The 22537-nt window shown below is 39.4% G+C and overlaps 1 protein-coding gene across 4 annotated transcripts in view; it reads right to left on the minus strand.

The window, feature by feature from the left end:
- Positions 1 to 1749: 1749 nt before the first annotated feature.
- The window catches only part of LOC123512881 (glutamate receptor ionotropic, kainate 2-like), a 66228-nt gene continuing 45440 nt past the window's right edge, over positions 1750 to 22537 (minus strand). For 3 of the 4 annotated variants that reach the window (XM_045269544.1, XM_045269545.1, XM_045269546.1), the window contains exons 16-19: positions 16401 to 16633; positions 15420 to 15526; positions 13241 to 13399; positions 7240 to 11065 (exon numbers count right to left, since the gene is read on the minus strand). In XM_045269544.1, the coding sequence (XP_045125479.1) occupies positions 10907 to 11065; positions 13241 to 13399; positions 15420 to 15526; positions 16401 to 16633 (658 nt within the window). In that variant the 3' untranslated portion in view covers positions 7240 to 10906. Of the gene's footprint in view, positions 5277 to 5838; positions 5995 to 7239; positions 11066 to 13240; positions 13400 to 15419; positions 15527 to 16400; positions 16634 to 22537 lie in introns of those variants that run through there. The other variant, XM_045269547.1, reaches the window with a different exon arrangement.

Consider the following 22537-nt stretch of genomic DNA (forward strand, 5'->3'; position numbering starts at 1 on the left):
TAGAGGAATAGGAAGAAAAAATGAAAGAAGAGGAAGAACAAGAGGAAGACAAAGAGGTGGAAGAAGAAGAGGAAGAAGAAGAGGAAGAAGAGGAAATCCAATACACACACACAAAGAAGGTTTACGTTTTATTGAAGTCTACAAGTACAAGTTAACAGCAGGTGACTGAAATGCAAAGGGCGGCAGGACTAACTAACCACTAACAGGAAAGCTTTGGTGAGTCTTGGCAATGGCGGGCAAAAGATGTCAGTTTGATAGGCATTTATTTTATGCAAGAGGGAGAACTACCAAGGGCAAAAAGAATAAATATTAGGAAAAAAAAAGGCCCATTGGATTTGTAGTCTCTAAAGAAAGGCGTGGCTCAGGTGGCTTCCTGCTTCCGTTTTCTTTAAAGCCTTTGTATTTTTTGATCATCTCTCGCAGGTAATTTTGTTTTGTTTTGTTTTTGTTTTTGTTTCGTATCCCGTTGAAAATTTATAACATGCTGGTACATTTTCTTTACTTTCTTTTTTTTTTCATTTTTTTTCAGTTCATGAAGTTAACAAACCCGACTGAAATGAGTGTTGGCTTTTCCTAAAACCCTAAAAAACACGATACAAAAAAAAAAAAAAAAAAAAAAAAATTCACATCTTCACAAAATAAACAGCCTCTTTACACATTTTTCTTCTCCACATGCAGCCAACTCGATCCTTTTCCTTTTCTCTCCCTTTCAATTCCACCAAATGATAAGAATCTCAAGCATCCATTGAGGCATTTCGATCCCCAACACACCCACTATTACCCTCCCCTCGGTGGCGCCACACTGCTGCTCTTAACATCACACTGGGCACATTAAACATTACACTAAGTACATCAAGCGAATCCTGGCCACGGTCGGAGTGTTGGTAGGGCTTCCTCACTCACAGTAACGGTTCCCTAGTGGATGATGGGCTTTCAGATAGGAAGTAACCCCTAAAAATATATCCTTTAGCTTATAAATCTTCATGAAAAAGTATGGTATAAATGAAAATAAATAATAATAATAAAAAACACTGTAATAATCTCTTAGTTTTACCCTTTCATCACACTAAGTACTTCAATATTACACTAAGTACATCAAACACGCTGTAATAACCTCTTAATTTTACCTTTTTCATAGCACTCATTACGTTCAAAGTTATTGCCGTGGTACAGTGGAACCATGCGTGCTTTGGGGTCCGAGGGGTCTCGAATCCTGCCCACGGTCCGAGTGTAGGTTGGGCTTCCTCACTCGGGGCAACGGTTTCCTAACATGTGGGCTTTGAGATAGGAGGTGCCCCAAAAAGTACCCCATTTAACCTAGAAATTCCCGTAAAAAGCCCACGTGGTATAAATGAATAAATAAAAAAAAGTACATCAAACACACTGCAATACCCTTCTTAGTTTTTTTCCATTTCATCACACTAAGTACAATAATATTACACTAAATACTTCAAACACGCTGTAATAACCTCTTAGCTTTTCCATTTCATAACACTAAGTACATTTTAAAGTTACACTAAGTACATCAAACACGCTGCATTAGCCTCTTAGTTCTCTCTCTCTCTCTCTCTCTCTCTCTCTCTCTCTCTCTCTCTCTCTCGTCAATATTTGTGAAGTGCAAGAAATAAAAATAGGTAATAATAATAATCTTGTGTTCTTACGTTTTTGTTCTCTCTCTCTCTCTCTCTCTCTCTCTCTCTCTCTCTCTCTCTCTCTCTCTCTCTCTCTCTCTCTCTCTCTCTCTCTCTCTCTCTCAATATTTCTGCAACACAACACAGTAAAAATCACCTGTTTTCTCTCTCTCTCTCTCTCTCTCTCTCTCGACATCATTTCCGATGTATAAGGAGAGAATATTAACCTGTTTTCCTTCCTCTCTCTCTCTCTCTCTCTCTCTCTCTCTCTCTCTCTCTCTCTCTCTCTCTCTCTCTCTCGACATCATTTCCGATGTATAAAGAGAGAATATTAACCTGTTTTCCTCTCTCTCTCTCTCTCTCTCTCTCTCTCTCTCTCTCTCTCTCATTCAGTACCAAAAAGGGAAGGAGGACCAAAACAGCGAAAGGATTAACAAGAACAGTACAGAGTGAAGGCAAACCAAATGCAACACAAGTAACAACACATTCACCGCAATACTCCTTCAACTTAAACTTCCTACTTCTTCTCACGAGTCTGTCATCAGCAATACAAGTAATACAACACACCCGGGTATTCCCCCTGTCCTTACAAACACATATTGCTCCAAGACTTGCTGCAACACACAAGCAGCAACATCACCAACACGTCACACCTTCAGTCTGCAACACCTAACGTGAACACACACTGCAACACTCCAAAAAAACTATTCAGAAACACTTGCTCTCTCACCACGACTATTTACAAAGGCCACAGAGATAATTAGCGGGCTTCCCAACACTGTTTCTCCTGCTAACAGTGAGGGAAACGTCTTAATCTGCCACTACTGCCACTCAAACACCACTAGAACCCCGTGTCACCTCATCTAGGTCCGTAGTCAGAAACGCTCTGCCCTCTCACCACGATTATTTTCCAAGACCACAGAGATGATTAGCGGGGTTTTCAAGTGTGTTTTTCCAACTAATAATGTAGAAATTTTGTCACTCTGCCTCTAGAACCGTAAAAACACCTAAAAACTCCAATTCAAGTAGACCCTCCTGAAATAGTGGGGTAAAGCACAGAAGCGTTTGAGAATACGAGCCCTGGAGCCTTTGGAAAGTAGCAGAGGTGATGTGCAAGTGTTTCAGAACAGGGCAACGGAAAATGACGCTAGAAGGAGCCTCTCAGTACGAACATAGAGCAAACACGTGGTCTCGAATGCATACACGTGATAAGTAGAATACCATCGTCAGGGTAAGCAAAGAGTAGCTTAAAAACACCAATAACTTCCTTCCAAATCACGTTTTTCTCACTCTGACAGACCCATTTAGACAGATCTCACTCTATTTTAACGCCTCTTAGTTGTTATCATTCATTCTTACTTAACAGTCTAGAGCCGTACTCAAAAACGCTCTGCTCTCTCACCACGACTATTTTACAAGGCCACAGAGATGATTAGCAGAGTTTTCAAGTGTGTTTCACCAGTTAATAATGTAGAAATCTCGTCACTTTTCCTCTAGAACCGTAAAAAAAAAAAAAAACACCTTGAAAACTCGTGACAATATGAGTAAAGCCTTTTAAAATAGTGGCGATGAAGCACAGTGTTTGAGATTACGAGCTTAGTCTATCAGAACAAGATAAACGTAATTAGCAACAGCCAAATGGTAGTTATGTACTTACCAACGCCCTCGCTACCCTTCACTCCTCACACTCTCACACCACTCTCCAATCCTTCACGAGCTACCACGTTAAGTCAGGTCAAGGTTAAATGGCGTTCATGGTGTAATAAGGCACTAATCACAAGCGGAAACTGGCACACACACTCGTCAACACTCACTACCCGACTGGTGGTGACTAGCGCGGGGGTTTAGTCGTTTCGGTACTGGATCAATTCGGTATTTCACTTCATTTTGTTTTATTGCAACGATTGTTTTTTGAGTATTGGAGGTTTGTAAATGTATTGGTTAAAATTCGAATTACTATCTTAAAGTTTCTAGTGTTATTTCTTTTTATTGTCATTTTCGTAGGCGTTTTTTACGTTTTCGCTAACTCGGCAAAGAGTTTATGAAATCACGAGACACATTCGTTAAATATTAATAGACAGAAATCCTAACTGCAAAAAAAAAAGAAAAGAAAAAAAACATGTATGATAAAGAGTAAAGATGAAAATTAATACAAGAAATATAGATATAAAGTATTGTAAATTGAGCCGAAACGAAATAACCAATAACCAATATGAGTGATTGTACGAGATTCAAGAGGCTTTTTAACATAGCATTATTTCAGGTGGCAAGGAGGCTAAGAGTGTGCGTGATGTGTGTACCAGTGTGTAGCGGTTGTCTGCGCCACGCTGCTACATAGGAAGACATATATGAAATACTCCACAACGAATTATTCGCTTCATAACCGTATACCAAGAAAACGCTCAATACAACCACAATACAAATATAAACTACATGATTGTATTATTTCAAGGCTTCTAAAATGACTACTATTCAAAACACACCACAAGAAATTACTAGGTTATTAATTTTTCTTCATATGCGAACGCAAAATTCAAGTCCCGTATAGAGAAACACTGCTCTCTCACCACGACTATTTTCAAAGGCCACACAGATGAAGAGCCGGGTTCCCAAGACTGTTTCTCCGGTTCATGATGTAGATATCTTGTTAATTTTCCATCAGAACCACAAATACACCTTTGAAAACCCGTGAATCATGTAGTTATTTTGTTAATCTCCCATCAGAACCAGAAATATATCCTTGCAAACCCGTGAATGATGTAAATATCTTGTTAATCTCAACCAGAACTACAAATACACTCTTGAAAACCCGTGAATGATGTAGTTATTTTGTTAATCTCCTATCAGAACCACAAATACATCCTTGAAAACCCGTGTAACTTGAAGCAGGGCCTTTAGAAAGTAGCGGAGGTGCAGGAAATGTTTCGTGGCTCTAGTTTCAGTAAAGAGGTAATGGCAAACAGAATACTGGGAATTGAGGAAAAAGGGTAAAAGTACAATATCTTAACCATCAATCCAAACTTCAAATGATCTATTCTGTCTCTTTATGTTAATTATTTCAACTTTCTATTTTTCTATCGTCATTATTCCCTTCTCTTTATGCTATTTTCTTGCAGCCAAACGTTCTAGCTCATTCTTCTCTTTCTCTTCCTCCTCCTCCTCCTTCTCCTTCTTCTTCTTCCTCTTCAGTTTTTGTCAGAGTATCCTTTTATTTTCATTATTTCCTTTTCTTTTCTTGTAGTCATCCTTTTCTATCGGTTATTCTGATTACCGATTGGACAGACCTTCGTGCTCCTCCTCCTCCTCCTCCTTCTTCTCCTCCTCTTCACTTCTTGTCAGAGTATCATTCTTTTGCCATGATTCCCTTTTTCTTTATTTTTTTTTTCCTTTCTTGTCATCTCAACTCTCGATCGGTTATTCTGATTAGCCAAACCTTCCATCTCCACTTTCTCCTCCTCCTGCTACTCCTCCTCCTCTTCTTCCTCCTTCTCTTTACTTCTTATCAGAGTAACCGTAGTTGGAGAAGTCATAGATGGAGGAGGAGTCGGTGTGTGAAGGTGATGCTTTCTTCCTTACAGGTTTGGAGTTCTCTCGGCAGCTGATGACGAAGAGAAGTTCCTTGCAGAGCTCCTCCGTGAAGGACACCTGGAGGAGGAAGAGGTGTATTACGACCACCAGGATAGACAAGCAGCAACTGATGATCTTTTGGTCCCTGTATTGATGTGTCTTGGTGATAAAAGGAGGTTGGGAAGTGAATGATGGGATGGGGAGAGGTGAAAGAAGAGCGTTATGTGTAGGGTAGCCATGCAGCACCTGATTTTTTGTCCCTTTAGGGTTGTTTTTCTATGGTTGTAAATGGTAGTTGTATTGTGTGATGGACAGGAAATGGAGGAGAAGGAGGAGGAGGAGGAGAAAGAGGAGGAGGAGAAGGAAAATGCATGAAATTAGGGAAATAATAACACACACACACACACACACACACACACACAAGAGGAGGAGGAGGACGAGGAGGACGAGGAGGAGGAGGAGGAGATGGACACACACACACACACACACGAGGAAGAGAAAAAGAAAGAAGTGGAGGAAGAAGAGAAGGAGAATGCATGAAAATAATATCTTACACACATTATAGAGCTGAAATTCGGGAACACACACACACACACACACACACACACACACACACACACACACACACACACACACTTACCCCATCATCCGTTGCTAGTTTTCTTGCTTTCCACATGAACTCACAGCACGCCACCAACATCGCTATCATGATCCCGCCCACCATCACCACAAACACGCCGCCCACGTTCTCTAGACCTAACTCTGCTGCCGAGGCCGCGTCCTTCTTCTCTTCTTTCTGCAGGCGGCGCGGAAGGGGACCAGGAGCGTGAAGAGGAGGGTGGGTGTGGGTGGTGAGTGGAGAATTGGTATAGAGATTGGTGTGTTTTAGAGAGATGGGAAAGAGTTGAGGGTTGAGGAAGAGTACAGTGAGAGAGAGAGAGAGAGAGAGAGAGAGAGAGAGAGAGAGAGAGAGAGAGTAGAGTAGAGAGAGCACAAACACACATCAAGCACACTAGATTCATTCCTGTCTCTCTCTCTCTCTCTCTCTCTCTCTCTCTCTCTCTCTCTCTCTCTGATATTGTCTTTACCGTGAGAAATAACGCTAATTATTAGTGTTCTGTTTGTTTTTCTTTTCTTTTCATTCATAATAGGTGTGGAAAATCTGAAGGTATGTAAGAAAAGACGGAATTTTGAACACTATTACCATTTCGAGAACGTTCATTAAGACACAGCCGAAGTATTATGAAAATTTTGATTGTGTTTGATTCGCTGTTCTGGATGTGGGAGTTTTTTTTTTTTTTTCTATTTCTTTTTTTTTCTTCCATGTCAAATGAATAGTCATGTTTTTGTCTTTTGTCTTTACGTTTTACTTGAGGTGTTTCGAAAAATGACATTGTTTTGATTCGCTGTTTTGGGTGTGTGGAGAATTTTTTTTTTTTTTTTTTCTCTATTGTTTTTCTTTTCCTGTCAAAATAATAGTCGTTTTTTTTGTCTTTATCTTATTCTTTACTCTTTGTTGAGGTGTTACGTAAAAATGAGATTGTTTTGATTCGCTATTTTCGTTGTGGAAGGCTTTTTCTTTCTCTCTCTTTTTTATATTTTCTCTTGCCAAAGCTGTATTGGGTTTTCTTATTTCTCTTTCTCTCTTTCTCTCTCTCTCTTTCTCTTTTTTTAACTCCTGCCAAAGTAATAGTCGTGTTCTTGTCTTTTATCTAATGCTTAACCCTTTACTTCTAATTTGTCACGTTTTTCACTACCCACCAACCACTGCGAGTTTTTTTTTTTTATATGTATATTCTTTTACCCTTTGTCTTTATTTTACGCCTTTAATTTATGCCTTTTTTTATGTTTTACCCTTTGTCGAGATGTTACGAAGACTGTTGGGGTTCGCTGTTTTCGTTATGGGAAGCTTTTTATCTTTTTAATGTTTTTTTTTTTTTCCTGCCAAAATAATAGTGGTGTTTTCATCTTTATCTAATGCTTAACCCTATACCTCCTCTTTGGCACATTTTTCTTTACCCACCAATCACTACGAGTTCTCTTTTTTTATTTCTATTCTTTATTTTATTCTTTATTTCTATCTTATTCATCCTTTGTCTCCTCTTTGTCGCATCTTCCTTTACCAAAACCACTGCGAGATATCTTTTTCTGTCGTATTCTTTCTTTCTATCTTATTCTGAGCCCTTTGCCTCCTCTTTGTCACATCTTTCTTTATCCAACCACTGCGAGATATTTTTATTTCTATTGTATCCTTTATTTCCATCCTATTATTAACCCTTTGTCTCCTCTTTCTCACATTTTTCTTTACCCAACCACTGCAAGACGTTTTCACTTCCTCTAGAGCCGCTCCTGATCTTTTTAAAATATGGTGGACATTCCTCTATTCTTTCTTTAACCCCTTCAGTACTGGGACACATTTCAAACCTTGAGATTTGTGTACAATTAAACAATTTTATCGACATTAGGAAGGGTCTATGGAGGTCAGAAAATTAATAGCTAGTCTTCACTATTCTAACACCCCAAATGAGTTTCTGAAGCTGTGTAAAATCACCAAATAGTTAGGGAATCAGAATTCAAATGGGCCTTCTTTTTTATTAATTTGTTGCCCTAAGTTGGCTTCCCTCCTGCATAGAAAAAACAATGAATTTAGAAACGCGTCATGGTACTCAAAGGGTTAACATTCTTCTTTTTTTGTCGCTGTTTACCACAAGGAGTTTATGCATTGCTGTTGTTGATTCTCTGGCACCGCACGCACTGAGAGGCTTCATACGGACGGACACACACATACATATACACGCATAATTTGATACTCCATTCAATTTTTACTCCAAACAGAAAACGGGAAAGTAAAGAAACACAGGAAGATGAGTAAGAGCAGCAGTATCACCGTCACTTTCGCCTTTCTCTCTCTACACGATACGCGTTTTACACGATACGCGTTTTACACGATACGCTCTCTACACGATACGCTCTTTACACGATACACTTTCCACATGACACGCTATCTACACGACATGTTCGATCCGATGCACTCTCTACACGACACGCTCTTTACACGACACGCTTTTAACACGACACGCTCTTAACACGACACGCTCTTAACACGACACGCTTTTAACACGACACGCTCTTAACACGACACGCTCTTTAAACGACACGCTCTTAACACGACACGCTCTTAACACGACACGCTCTTAACACGAGACGCTCTTAACACGACACGCTCTTAACACAACACGCTTTTAACACGACACGCTCTTAACACGACACACTCTCAACACGACACGCTCTTAACACGACACGCTCTTAACACGACACACTCTTTACACGACACACGCTTCTTACGACACGCTCTCCACATGACATACTTTCTATTCGACAGGCTCTATACACGCCCTTTAGCTGTCACCTCACCTGCAAATTACACGTGTACCTGCTTCATTGTCTCTTTAACCTCTTCAGTACTGGAAGGCATTTTTATCATTAATTGTTGGTATGATTAGACTATTTTATTTACATTAGGAGAGTCTATGGAAGTCAGAAGATTGATGGCCACAGTCTTCACCATTTTAATCTCCATATAAGTTTCTGAAGCTGCATAAAATCACCCAATAGTAAGCAGAATAAATATGAAGGGAGTTGGGATTGAGGTTTGGCTTGGCTTGGTTAGGAGAAGCTTGGATTTAACCCCTCCAGTCCAGGGACCCATTTTTACCATGAGTTTTGGGTATGATTAATCGATTTCATATACATTAGCACGGGTCTATGAAGGTCAGAAGATTTATGTACAGAGACTCCGCTATCTAAATCTGCACATAAGTTTCTGGAGCTGTGTAAAAACGCCGAATAGTAAGCAGAAGGAGTAAGAAAACGTGTCATGGTACTGAAGGGCTAATAGTTATCGACCGGACAAAGATCATTAACCCCTTCAGTACTGGGGCACATTTTTACCTTGAGATTTGTGTACGATTAGACCATTTTATTGACATTAGGAAGGGTCTATGGAGGTCAGAAGATTAATAGCCAGAATCTTCACTATTTGAGTCCCCCACATAAGTTTCTGAATCTGCATAAAGTCACCAAATAGTAACCAGATGGAATATGGAAACGCGTCACAATACTGAAGGGGTTAAAGCAGACAGTCAGCTTGTGGCCAATCATTAGCTGGGGTTGAAGGGAAAGCACAACCGATCTCACCAAGAAACTGCCTATCGTGGGTTCTTGGTCAGTTACATTTCAACAGAAAGCACAACCGATCTCACCAAATAACTGCCTATCGTGGGTACTTGGATAACCTAACCTAACCTAACCGAACTCCAATCTCACATTGTAACTGCCTATCGTGGGTTCTTGGTCAGTTACATTACAACAGAAAACACCACCAATCTCACCAAGTAACTGCCTATCGTGGGTACTTGGATAACCTAACCTAACCTAACCTAACCTAAACTAACCTAACCTAACTCCAATCTCACCAAGTAAGTGCCTGCCGTGGGTGTTTGGTTAGTTACATTACAACTACGTCATTACCAGAAGTTTGTGTAGGACTGAAAACTATATAAGGTAGATTGATGAGTAGATAAATAGATCTGGCTACAAAAATAGAAGCTTGTGAATATCTACAACATTCATAAACTTTTTTTGTCATTTTTTTTTTTTTGCGTTTTATCTATTTCTACATCTGTTTACTTTGTTGTACTTCTACGATTGTTAAGTTTTATTAAGTTTAAAAAGCGAGCAGTATAGGTAAAGTTTTTTTTTTTTTTTTTCTTTAGCAATCGCTGAGGAAAACGGGGATACGTCATCAAAGAAAACGGTACACGCTAGCTACTACAGAAAACGGGTGCAGTATGTACACAGCGAGGACTACTTTATACTGTACAGTGAAGGCAGTTTTCTTTTCATTTTTCTTTTTTTTTCTTTCATTTTCCATTCCTTTTTTTATATTCTTTTTCTCTTTCGGTTAGTTGAGTCTTCAAATCTAACGACCATCTGTGTGTGTGTGTGTGTGTGTGTGTGTGTGTGTGTGTGTGTGTGTGTGTGTGTGTGTGTGTGTGTGTGTGTAGATATGAGGAGTAGAAGGAGGAGGGAAAGGAGGAGGAGGAGGAAGAGGAGGAAACAACAAGAGGATGTGGATGGATAAGGTATAATAGTTTTCTCAAAGTGTAACAAGAAAAATACGAAGAAATAAGATTAAAAAAGTGAAGGAAAGATAAGAAGAGAGAGAGAAAACAAAAAAAACAAACAAAATAACAGAAAAATTAAGAAAACAACAACAAATTAATCACAGTGCTACAAGAAACGACAATTAAAAAAAACGAGAAGACGACAAAACAAGAAAGCAGAATAACTAACACAAACAGAAGTATATAAACGAAACAAAAGCATCTATATAAAAGAGACAGGGTTTAGATAATATACTAACCCCTTCAGCACTGGAACGCATTTTTACCATGAATTTTGTGTGCGATTAGACCATTTTATTAACAGTAGCAAAGATTTAAGGATGTCAGAAGATTAATGGCCACAGTTTTCACTATTTTCAATCTCCACTAAATGTCTAAATCTGTATCAAATCACCAAATAGTAAGCAGAATGAATACGGAAATGCGTCGTGGTACTGAGAGGGTTAAGAATAGCAATGGCGTGGTAGAGTGGAAGTGTTGCAAAATGGTGGCAGTGGTGGGATAGGAAAGGTAGCGGAGCCGTCACTTCCTCTCAGAATAGCCGTAATTTGGAGCATAGGAGCCGTAAGTGAAGAGTGGCTCCTCGGGTGTGGGCGGGGCTCTCTTCCTCACTGGCTTGGTGTTCCCGGAGCATTTCATGATAAACTTCACCTCACTGCTCAGCTCTTCACAGAACGAGGCCTGTGGGAAGTGATGGTAGTGAGTGACTTGCAGTGGTGACATGAATTAGTGCTGGTGATTGTGGGTATGTCGTCTTTAGTGGTGTGTGGACGTGTATTGGTGTGTCTGGGGGTTGTGTGTGTGTGTCTGTGGTGTGGTGTGGTGGTGATGAGTGACTGGCAGTGGTGACATGAATTAGTGCTGGTGATTGTGGGTATGTCGTCTTTAGTGGTGTGTGGACGTGTATTGGTGTGTCTGGGGGTCGTGTGTGTGTGTCTGTGGTGTGGTGTGGTGGTGATGAGTGACTTGCAGTGGTGACATGAATTAGTGCTGGTGATTGTGGGTATGTCGTCTTTAGTGGTGTGTGGACGTGTATTGGTGTATCTGGGGGTTGTGTGTGTGTGTCTGTGGTGTGGTGTGGTGGTGATGAGTGACTGGCAGTGGTGATTTGAATTAGTGCTGATGATTGTGGGAATATTATCTTTAGTGGTGTGTGTGTGTGTGTATTGGTGTGTTTGGGGGTTGTATTAGTGTGTATGGGGGTTGTGTGTATGTGTGTAGTGTGGTGGTGATGAGTGACTAATAGTGGTGACGTGGTCGTGTGAATATGTGCTGGTGATTGGAAGTATATCGCCTTTAATGATGTGTGTGGGTGTGTATTGGTGTAATTGGGGGTTGCATTGGTGTGTGTCTGGGGGTTGAGTGTGTGATGGTGTGTGGTGGTGATAAGTGAATGATGATGGTGATGTGGTGGTGTGGTAAAGTGCAGGTGATTGTGGGCATGTGGTGTGTTGTGATGTGTGGGTGTGTTGGTGTGTGTTTGGGGGCTGTATTGGTGTATGTGGCGATGGTGTGAGTGTATTGGTGTATGTTTTGGGGGTAATGCATGTGTGTGGCACGGTAAGGTGTGTATTGGTGAGTGTTTTGAGGATTACATTGGTGTGTGTGGTGATGTGTGTTAATCTTGATGGTGCGTGAGGGTGTATGTTAATAATGATGATGTATGGTTGTGTGGTGGTGTGTGGTGGTGTGTCGCTAATAATGGTGGTGTGTGGTGGTGTGTGGTGATCAATTATTCTTCTTTATTTTTAGTTTCCACCCTATGACAGAGACAGCAAGTCCTTCACCAAGCTGTTTTCGTCACACCACACCACTCTAACTACACAATTAGAGAGAGAAAAAAAAAAAAAACTACAACTACAACTACAGAACGTTATTAAGTACAGTGGTGATGGTGGTGGTGGTTATGGTGACAGTGATGGTGGCTTTACAGTCAATGATGGTGATATAGTAGTGGTGATAATGAATACAACACAGGTGAAGGATGAAGAATTGAAGACACAGGTGCAAAATTTCAGGAAAAGTGATGAGTGTGGTGATGATGATGATGATGATGATGATGATGATGATGATGATGATGATGATGATGATGATGATGATGATGAATAGAATAAATGAATGAATAAATAAATAAAAATCACACATTTACTAAACGTTCATAACTTCCTCTTGTTTCTTGTAGTAGATTAGTTCCCATAATGCAACACCAATACAGTTTTACCTTCCCTTTCTAGACCACCTTCGTTTTATTGCAGTAAGTAGTAGTAGTAGTAGTAGTAGTAGTAGTAGTAGTAGTAGTAGTAGTAGTAGTAGTAGTAGTAGTAGTAGTAGTAGTAGTGGTAGTAGTAGTAGTAGTAGTAGTAGTAGTAGTAGTAGTAGTAGTAGTAGTAGTAGTAGTAGTAGTAGTAGTAGTAGTAGGAGTAGTAGTAGTAGTAGTTGTTGTATTGTAACATGCTTTTTAGTAATACAGTAGTAGTAGTAGTAGTAGTAGTAGTAGTAGTAGTAGTAGTAGTAGTAGTAGTAGTAGTAGTAATAGTAGTAGTTATAGTAGTTTTTATGAGTGTCTATTTATCTTTCTACAACACTATTTATCTATCAGTCTAACTACAAAGTCAACAAAACTGTATTACTAGACTCACGATCCTCTGAAAGACAAACTGTTCATCTTTAATCTCCCTTTCTCTCTCTCTCTCTCTCTCTCTCTCTCTCTCTCTCTCTCTCTCTCTCTCTCTCTCTCTCTAAACGTAATACAAATGAATATATATACAAATCAAAAGAAGAAAACATAATCACGTGACTTTGAATGATAAACGTGACACATCCCTCACCACACACACACACACACGCAATACTCACGCTCTCATCGGTAGCCAAGTCTCGAGCGTTCCACATAAACTCGCACATCGCCATCAGAGCCGCCACAGCCATGCCTCCAATCAGCACCACGAACACCCCGCCCACGTTAGCCAGGCCCAGCTCCGCCGCTCCGCTTGACTTGGCAGATGAAGCCTCGTTCTATTGCAACACACGGCGAGGACACAGCCAGTTACAGAGGGTCACGGTGGCTCCAGGCGTGTTATGTGTGTTAGTGTGTGTCTGCGTGTGCTGTTCATATTGTTTCTCGTGTTTGTTGTACTTTAAAACACTTGCCACGTTTTGGTTTCATCTTAGAGGTTCTAGTTAATGAGTTTTTATGCTTTTACTGGCGGGTTTTCAAGGTTTTTTGTGTTACTGATAGGAGAAACACTCTTGAAAAACCAGGCTAATCATCTCTGTGGCCTTGCAAAATGGTCCCATGAGAGGGCAAAGACTGGTGTGTGTGTGTGTGTGTGTGTGTGTGTGTGTGTGTGTGTGTGTGTGTGTGTGTGTGTGTGTGTAGGGATGGAGGTATTAGACACGAAAGGGGTGCGTCTGGGTGTGTATGTGGGCGGGTTAGCCATATGAAGAGCTGTGGGTGGATTTAGTGGCGCGTGTGTCGGTACAGGATTCTGGTATTATGGAGGAGGAGGAGGAGGAGGAGGAGGAGGAGGAGGAGGAGGAGGAGGAGGAACATGACGAGAAAGAGAAGGAGGAGGAAGATATGGAAAATAACGAGAAAGAGGAGGAGGAGGAGGAGGAGGAGGAGGACAAGGAGAGGAGGAGGAGGAAGATATGGAAGATGACGAGGAAGAGGAGGAGGAGGAGGAGGAGGAGGAGGAGGAGGAGGAGGAGGAGGAGGAGGAGAAGGATAAGGAGACAAAAGTAATTTCACAAAGCCAGCCAAACAAGCGACACACACACACACACACACACACACACACACACACACACACACACACACACACACACACACACACACGCGCGCGCACACACATTATGTAACAGGAAAGTCGGACATAAGCGGAAAGACGAGAACAACAAAGAGAAAACAGACAAAAAGATAAAAAAAAGGAAGGAAAGAAGGAAGGAAGAGAAAAAAAAAATAAGAAAAGAAATTGACAAAGATGAAAGAAAGAAAAGAAAATGATCTGAATAAATAAGTACATTTTTTTTCCTGTTTTTCTTCATTGACTTGTTACTGTGGTGGTGATGGTGGTGGTCAGAGAAATGTAGTAGTAATAGTAGAAGTAGTAGTAGTAGTAGTAGTAGTAGTAGTAGTAGTAGTAGTAGTAGTAGTAGTAGTAGTAGTAGTAGTAGCAGTAGTAGTAGTAGTAGTGCAGTAGTAGTAGTAGTAGTAGTAGTAGTAGTAGTAGTAGTAGTGCAGTAGTAGTAGTAGTAGCGGCGGTAATATTACTGCAATAGTAGTAGTAGTAGTAGTAGTAGTAGTGGTAATATTACTGTAATAGTAGCAGTAGTAGTAGTAGTAGTAGTAGTAGTAGTAGTAGTAGCAGTAGCAGTAGCAGTAGTAGTAGTAGTAGTAATAGTAGTAGTAGTCGTAGTAGTAGTAGAAGTAACTGGTTGTAGTAACGATTCTCTCTCTCTCTCTCTCTCTCTCTCTCTCTCTCTCTCTCTCTCTCTCTCTCTCTCTCTCTCTCTCTCTCTCTCTCTCTCTCTCTCTCTCTCTCTCTCCCTGGAAAAAGGGCATCGTAAGAATAACAACAACAACAACAATAATAACATCAACAATAACAACAACAAGAAAATTCAGGTGGAGTTCCAAGATGGCCGCTGCGTGACGTCACTTCCGCCATGTTGCAACCCTGCATTCGAGAACAAACGAAAAAAGTTATTATTATTATTTTATTCAAGAGAGCGAGTGATGGAAGACACATCGCCTGAAAATAGAGAGAAAAAAAAATGAGAAATAGAAAATCAAGAAGAAGAGGAAGAAGAAAAATGACATACATACACACACACACATACGTACACACACTTACGTACACACACAAAAAAAAAAACGTACACAGCTCGAATTCCATGTACGTTTCAACCACTTAAAATAAACACAACTAAATAAATAGAATAAACAAATGAATAACAATATCCATCCATCAGACAAGCGAAAGAGAGAGTGAAGGAGAGAAGGAAGGAGTGAAGGAAGCACGGAAGAACTCACCATACACAGTCCTTCGCCCTTCCACCATTTATCCTTCAGGCGATGGAGAGTTCCGTTTTCTTTCATTCGTAAGATGGCGCTGCTGATTTTAGCGGTGTATGGCGACCCTGTGAGAGAGAGAGAGAGAGAGAGAGGAGAGTGTGAGAAGGAGGAGGAGGAGGAGGAGGAGGAGGAGGAGGAAGAAGAGAGGAGGAGGATGTGTATGCAGAGGAGTAGTTGTAGCAGTAGGAGGAGGAGGAGGAGGAGGAGGAGCAAGTGGAGGTGTAAGGAGGAGAGAATGGTAGTAGTAGCAATAGTAGTAGTAGTAGATGTAGTAGTAGTAGTAGTAGTAGTAGTAGTAGTAGTAGCAGGAGTAGTAGTAGTAGTAGTAGTAGTAGTAGTAGTAGTAGTAGTAGTAGTAGTAGTAGTAGTAGTAGTAGTAGTAGTAGTAGTAGTAGTAGTAGTAGTAGTAGTAGTAGTAGTAGTAGTAGCAGTAGTAATAGTAGTAATAGTAGTAGTAGTAGTAGTAGTAGTAGTAGTAGTAGTAGGGAGGAGGAGGAGGAGGAGGAGGAGGAGGAGGAGGAGGAGCTTGTGAAGGAGAAATCAGGAGCGAAGAGGAGAAAAGAAGAAGCAGGAGGAGGCAGAGGAGAAATAGGAGGAAGAATAAGAGATGGAGAAGAAGAAGAAGAAGAAGAAGAAAGTGACGACGAAGAAGTACAAGAATAAGAACAAGAACAAGAAGAACAAGTAAGAATAAGCAAAAATAAATCAAGCACTGAAAGAGAGAGAAAGACGAAAGGATAGAATAGAAGGCAATGATGATAACACACACACACACACACACACACACACACACACACACACACACACACAGAAAACTAAACAAAACAAGAAAATTAAATAAAACCTATAAAAAGAGGAAGAGAAAAAAACAAAACACACACACACACACACACACACACACACACACACACACACACACACACACACAGAGATGCTCACCAGGTGGAAGAGCGATGCCGTAGCTTTTGGAGTCGAGTAGCCCGCCAATCTGCATGAGGTCACAGTTCCTCTCTACCACGTATTCAATGGACGAGGACTCCATGAGAAAAGCATACATTCCCTTGGACTTGGCTGCGCGCTCCACCCCTTCATCGTTGCTCGTGGTGAAGACAGAAGGACGAGCGTTTGACATCGTGGTCCACATCTTCATATACGTGGGGATGTTGCTGTCCCTGCGAGAGTGGGGAGGGTGAAGTGACACGAAGCATGGATGTAAAATGATAGTATTCTGAAGCGCTTTGCTCTCTCGCCAAGACTGTTTTTCAAGGCCACAGAGATGATTAGCGGGGTTTTCAAGAGTGTTTCACCGATTAGCAATGTGAAAATCTCGTTTATCTACCTCTAGAACCGTAAAAACATCTTAAAACATGCTCTGCTCTCTCATCACGACTATTTTCCAAGACCACAGAGAAGATTAGCGGTGTTTTCAAGAGTTTTTTTTCTAGTTATTAATGCAGAAATCTTATTTATCTACCTCTAGAACCGTAAAAAATATAAAAAACACATTAAAAGGTTCTCTGATCTCTCTCCACGACTATTTTCCAAGGCCACAGAGATGATCACCGGGGTTTTCAAGAGTATTTTTTTTCTAGTTATTTATGTAGAAATCTTAATCTACCTCTAGAACCGTAAAAACACCTTGAAAAATTATCTGCTCTCTCACCAGAACTATTTTCCAAGGCTACAGTGACGATTCGCAGGGTTTCCAAGAGTGTTTTCTAGTTAATGATGCAGAAATCTTGTTAATCTACTTCTAGAAACGAAAAACACCTTAAAAAAACTCGTGTAAACCTTAAATAAAGCCTTTTGAAACAGTGGAGGGGAAGCACAGAACTGTTTGAGAGTACGAGCGTAGAGATGTTTGAGTGACACGATGCATGAGTGAAATGGCCTGTATTCCGAAACGCCTTGCTCTGTCATCGTCACTGCTTTCCAAAGGGTCCAGTTGAAGGCACTCGTGTTTTTTAAGAGTATTTTTATGGTTCTGGTGATCGATTGGCAAGATTTCTAGTTTGTTAACCCCTTCAGTATTGATTTTGCTTACTATTTGTGACTTTTTACAGCTTCAGAAACTCATGTGAGGGATTAAAATAGTGAAGACTGTGGCCATTAATCTTTTGACCTCCATAGACCCTTCCTAATGTCAATAAAATGGTATAATCGTACACAAAGCTTAAGGTAAGAATGTGTCCCAGCACTGAAGGGGTCAAAAGGAGAAACTGTCATGAAAACCCGACTATTTGTCTCTGTGGCCTTGCAAAACTGTCGTAGCGAAAGAAGAAGGCGTTTCTGAATACTGGAGAAAGAGCGAATGATTAGATTAGATAAGCGAAGATAAAACACGAAAAGATAAGATAAGATTGCCACATTAAGACAATACATCATGACATTCTTTTATGGCAGTGCTCTCATACTGAGCTAATATACAGGATTATATATAAACTAGAACTAAAACACATATCAAAAACAGATTGACTTGAAATACACAAATTCAAAAGCTTAGATTCTACTGTGATAGACAAAAAGATGGAAAAGTTAACAGAATAGACAAGAGATAGGATGAGTGAGAGAAGGAATGATTAGATAAGAAGGATGAATGAAAGAAGAATTGAATAAGATAACAGGGAGGATGAATGGAAGAAGGAAGGATCAGATAACAGAAAGAATGATTGATCTAATGAGAGAAAAATTAATGAAATTGTTAGTGAATGAATCAAAATTTAATAACAGAAGTGAACAGAATAGTGAATGACTGATCAAATGACAGGAAGGATGAATGAAATAGCCAGTGAGTGAATGACTGAATGACACAAAGACGGAATGACTGACTGACTGACTGACTGACTAACTAACTGACTGACTGCCTAATCAAACTAAGCAGTCATTTACATACCGGTTGATTAATTTTCTAATACAATTCTTGACTGGCTGACTTACTGACTGACTGACTGACTGACTGACTTACTGACTAACTGACTGGCTAATCAAACTATTCAATCATTTACTGACTGATTAATTCGTTTTCTAATACAACTCTTGACTGACTGACTGACTGATTGACTGACTGACTGAATGACTGACGGACGGACTGACGAACTTATTATATTCATTCTTTAATTATTTTCTTTACTTGTTGACAACTAAGTAACAGGTTTAGCCATTAATGCATCCCTCTATTTGAGTGACTACAGATCATTATTAGCTAACTGTCTGATTTACTGGTTAATGCAGAGTGCAGTTAGGAGAAGGAGAAGGAGGAAGAAGAGAAGGAGGAGGAGGAGGAGGAGGAGGAGGAGGAGGAGGAGGAGGAGGAGGAGGAGGAGGAGGAGGAGGAGGAGGAGAGCAGGAGGAAGACGAGAACAAAAAAAATAAATGAATAACTAAATTGAATATATAGAAAAATAAAGAAAGGAAATAGTAGTAGTAGTAGTAGTAGTAGTAGTAGTAGTAGTAGTAGTAGTAGTAGTGTTGTTGTTGTTGTTGTTGTTGTTGTTGTTGTTGTTGTTGTTGTTGTTGTTGTTGTTGTTGTTAGAAGTATTATTATACAATGATACACACACACACACACACACACACACACACACACACATAATAATAATTATTATTATTATTATTATTATTATTTATTATTATTATTATTATTATTATTATTATTATTATTATTATTATTATTATTATTACAATTGTTATTATTATTAGGTGGCAGTGGTAGTAGTAGTAGTAGTAGTAGTAGTAGTAGTAGTAATATATATAAAAAAAGGAAAGGAAATAGTAGTAGTAGTAGTAGTAGTAGTAGTAGTAGTAGTAGTAGTAGTAGTAGTAGTGGTAGTGTTGTTGTTGTTGTTGTTGTTGTTGTTGTTGTTGTTGTTGTTATTATTATTATAATAATAATAATAATAATAATAATAATAATAATAATTATTATTATTATTATTATTATTATTATTATTATTATTATTATTATTATTATTATTATTATTATTATTATTATTATATTATTATTATTAGTAGTAGCAGTAGCAGCAGCAGTGGTGGCAGTAGTAGTAGTGCAGCAGCAGCAGCAGTAGCAGCAGCAGCAGCAGCAGCAGCAGCAGCAGTGGTAGTGCAGCAGTTGGTTGTTGTTGTTGTTGTTGTTGTTGTTGTTGTTGTTGTTGTTGTTGTTGTTGTTGTTGTTGTTGTTGTTGTTGTTGTTGTTGTTGTTGCTGTTGTTGTTGTTGTTGTTGTTGTTGTTGTTGTTGTTGTTGTTGTGCTGTTGTTGTTGTTGTTGTTGTTGTTGTTGTTGTTGTTATTGTTGTTGTTGTTGTTGTTGTTGTTGTTGCTTATTGTTGTTGTTGTTGTTGTTGTTGTTGTTGTTGTTGTTGTTGTTGTTGTTGTTGTTGTTGTTGTTGTTGTTGTTGTTGTTGTTATTCATTATTATTATTATTATTATTATTATTATTATTATTATTATTATTATTATTATTAGTAGTAGTAGTAGTAGTAGTAGTAGTAGTAGTAGTAGTAGTAGTAGTGAGTGATAGTAGTAGTAGTAGTAGTAGTAGTAGTAGTAGAATGAACACGATGAGGAAGAGAAGAATGCAGAAAAGGAGGAGGAGGAGGAGGAGGAGGAGGAGGAGGAGGAGGAGACGACGACGTGGGAGGAAGTACAGAAATATAACGGTACAGAGGAAGAGTTAAGTATGTACCACTCAGTGACGGTTCTGCTGGCCCCGAGCTCTCTCTCTCTCTCTCTCTCTCTCTCTCTCTGTCTTTGTCTCCATTTCTCCTTTTCTTCATTTTCTTCGCTCTATTCTTTTTTATCCTCTCTCTCTCTCTCTCTCTCTCTCTCTCTCTCTCTCTCTCTCTCTCTCTCTCTCTCTCTCCTTTCTTCCTTCTCTTCTCCCTATTCTTCTCTTTTATCCTCTCTCTTTCCCATTTTCTTTTCTTTCATGGCTCTCTCTTTCTCTCATTTCTTTTCTGTTCTCTTATCTCTGTCTCATATTCCTCTTCTCTCCCCTCTTCCTCTCTTTCTCTCTCACCCATCCTTTCTCTCTTCATCTTTCCCTTCTTCCTCCTTTCCAGCAGAAGAAATGGGAAGAAACAGAAAAAAATTAATAAAGATGAAAATATAAAGATGGAAAGGAATAAAAGAGGGAATTAGTGAAGCGGAAAGGAGGAAAATATAGACAGGTGGATGAGAGGAACAGACAAACAGACAGACATTCATTACATCATAAGTTACAGGAGAGAGGAAGAGAGAGAGAGAGATGCAGATGACGTTATGCAGTTAAGAATTACAGTAAGTCTTTGTATCCATCACTGCTTCGATCGCCTTCTGTATTTTGAAACTAGGAAGTTCTGTATTTTGAAAGGCTCTGTTCTCTCACCACGACTATTTCACAAGGCAATAGAGATTTTCCGGGGTTTCAAGACTGTTTCTCCTGTTAATTAAATAGAAATGTTGCTTATCCTGTATTCAGAAACTAGGAAGGTCTGTATTTTGAAACTCTCTGTTCTCTCACCACGACTATTTCACAAGACAATAGAGATTTTCCGGGGTTTCAAGACTGTTTCTCCTGTTGGTTAAATAGAAATGTTGCTTATCCTGTATTCAGAAACTAGGAAGGTCTGTATTTTGAAAGGCTCTGTTCTCTCACCACGACTATTTCACAAGGCAATAGAGATTTTCCGGGTTTTCAAGACTGTTTCTCCTGTTAATTGAATAGAAATGTTGCTTATCCTGTATTCAGAAATTAGGAAGGTCTGTATTTTGAAAGGCTCTGTTCTCTCACCACGACTATTTCACAAGGCAATAGAGATTTTCCGGGTTTTCAAGACTGTTTCTCCTGTTAATTGAATAGAAATGTTGCTTATCCTGTATTCAGAAATTAGGAAGGTCTGTATTTTGAAAGGCTCTGCCCTCTCACCACGACTATTTCACAAGGCAATAGAGATTTTCCGGGGTTTCAAGACTGTTTCTCCTGTTAATTAAATAGAAATGTTGCTTATCCTGTATTTTGAAACTAGGAAGGTCTGTATTTTGAAACTCTCTGCTCTCTCACCACGACTATTTCACAAGGCAATAGAGATTTTCCGGGGTTTCAAGACTGTTTCTCCTGTTAATTAAATAGAAATGTTGCTTATCCTGTATTCAGAAACTAGGAAGGTATGTATTTTGAAACCCTCTGCTCTCTCACCACAACTATTTCACAAGACAATAGAGATTTTCCGGGTTTTCAAGACTGTTTCTCCTGTTAATTGAATAGAAATGTTGCTTATCCTGTATTCAGAAACTAGGAAGGTCTGTATTTTGAAACTCTCTGCTCTCTCACCACGACTATTTCACAAGGCAATAGAGATTTTCCGGGGTTTCAAGACTGTTTCTCCTGTTAATTAAATAGAAATGTTGCTTATCCTGTATTCAGAAACTAGGAAGGTCTGTATTTTGAAAGGCTCTGTTCTCTCACCACGACTATTATTCAAGATTGGTTCTCAAGACAGTTTCTCTCGTTAATAAGGCAGAAATGTTACTTATGTGTCTCTGGAATGGCAAATGATAGCCTCGAGAACCCGTGTCACTTCAACTAATCTTTTTTTTATCATTTGTCTAATTTTCCTTTGTTCATTGCCTCTTTTCCATTTTTCTGCGGGAAAGGACGAAAAAACGAAAGATGAAGAAGAGAGAAAGGATGGAAGAGAAAAAGAGAGAGAGGAAGACAGGAGAGAAGAGGAAAATGAGACAGATATGAGTAGGGAAAAATATGAGATAGTTAAGGAAAGAGATAGACATGAAGAAAAAGAAAATGAGAAAGAGAGAAGATTAAAAGAGAAGAGTAATGAAAAGTAAAAAAAAAAAAGGAGAAAAGGAACCAGAGAGAGTCCGTAGTTGTTCATTATTTTTCTGCAACCATCTACAACTTTTAGACATTTTTAAGCTTTACCTCCTCCTCAGAAGAAGAAGAAGAAGAAGATGAAAAAGAAGAAGAACAACAACAAGAACAAGAACAAGAACAAGAACAAGAAGATTACACACACATGAGTTTCTGAAGTTGTATAAAATCACCAAACAGTACGCAGAATGAATATAGAAACTTCTC

Source organism: Portunus trituberculatus, chromosome 34 (assembly GCF_017591435.1).
Source record: "Portunus trituberculatus isolate SZX2019 chromosome 34, ASM1759143v1, whole genome shotgun sequence".
Lineage (NCBI taxonomy): Eukaryota > Metazoa > Arthropoda > Malacostraca > Decapoda > Portunidae > Portunus > Portunus trituberculatus.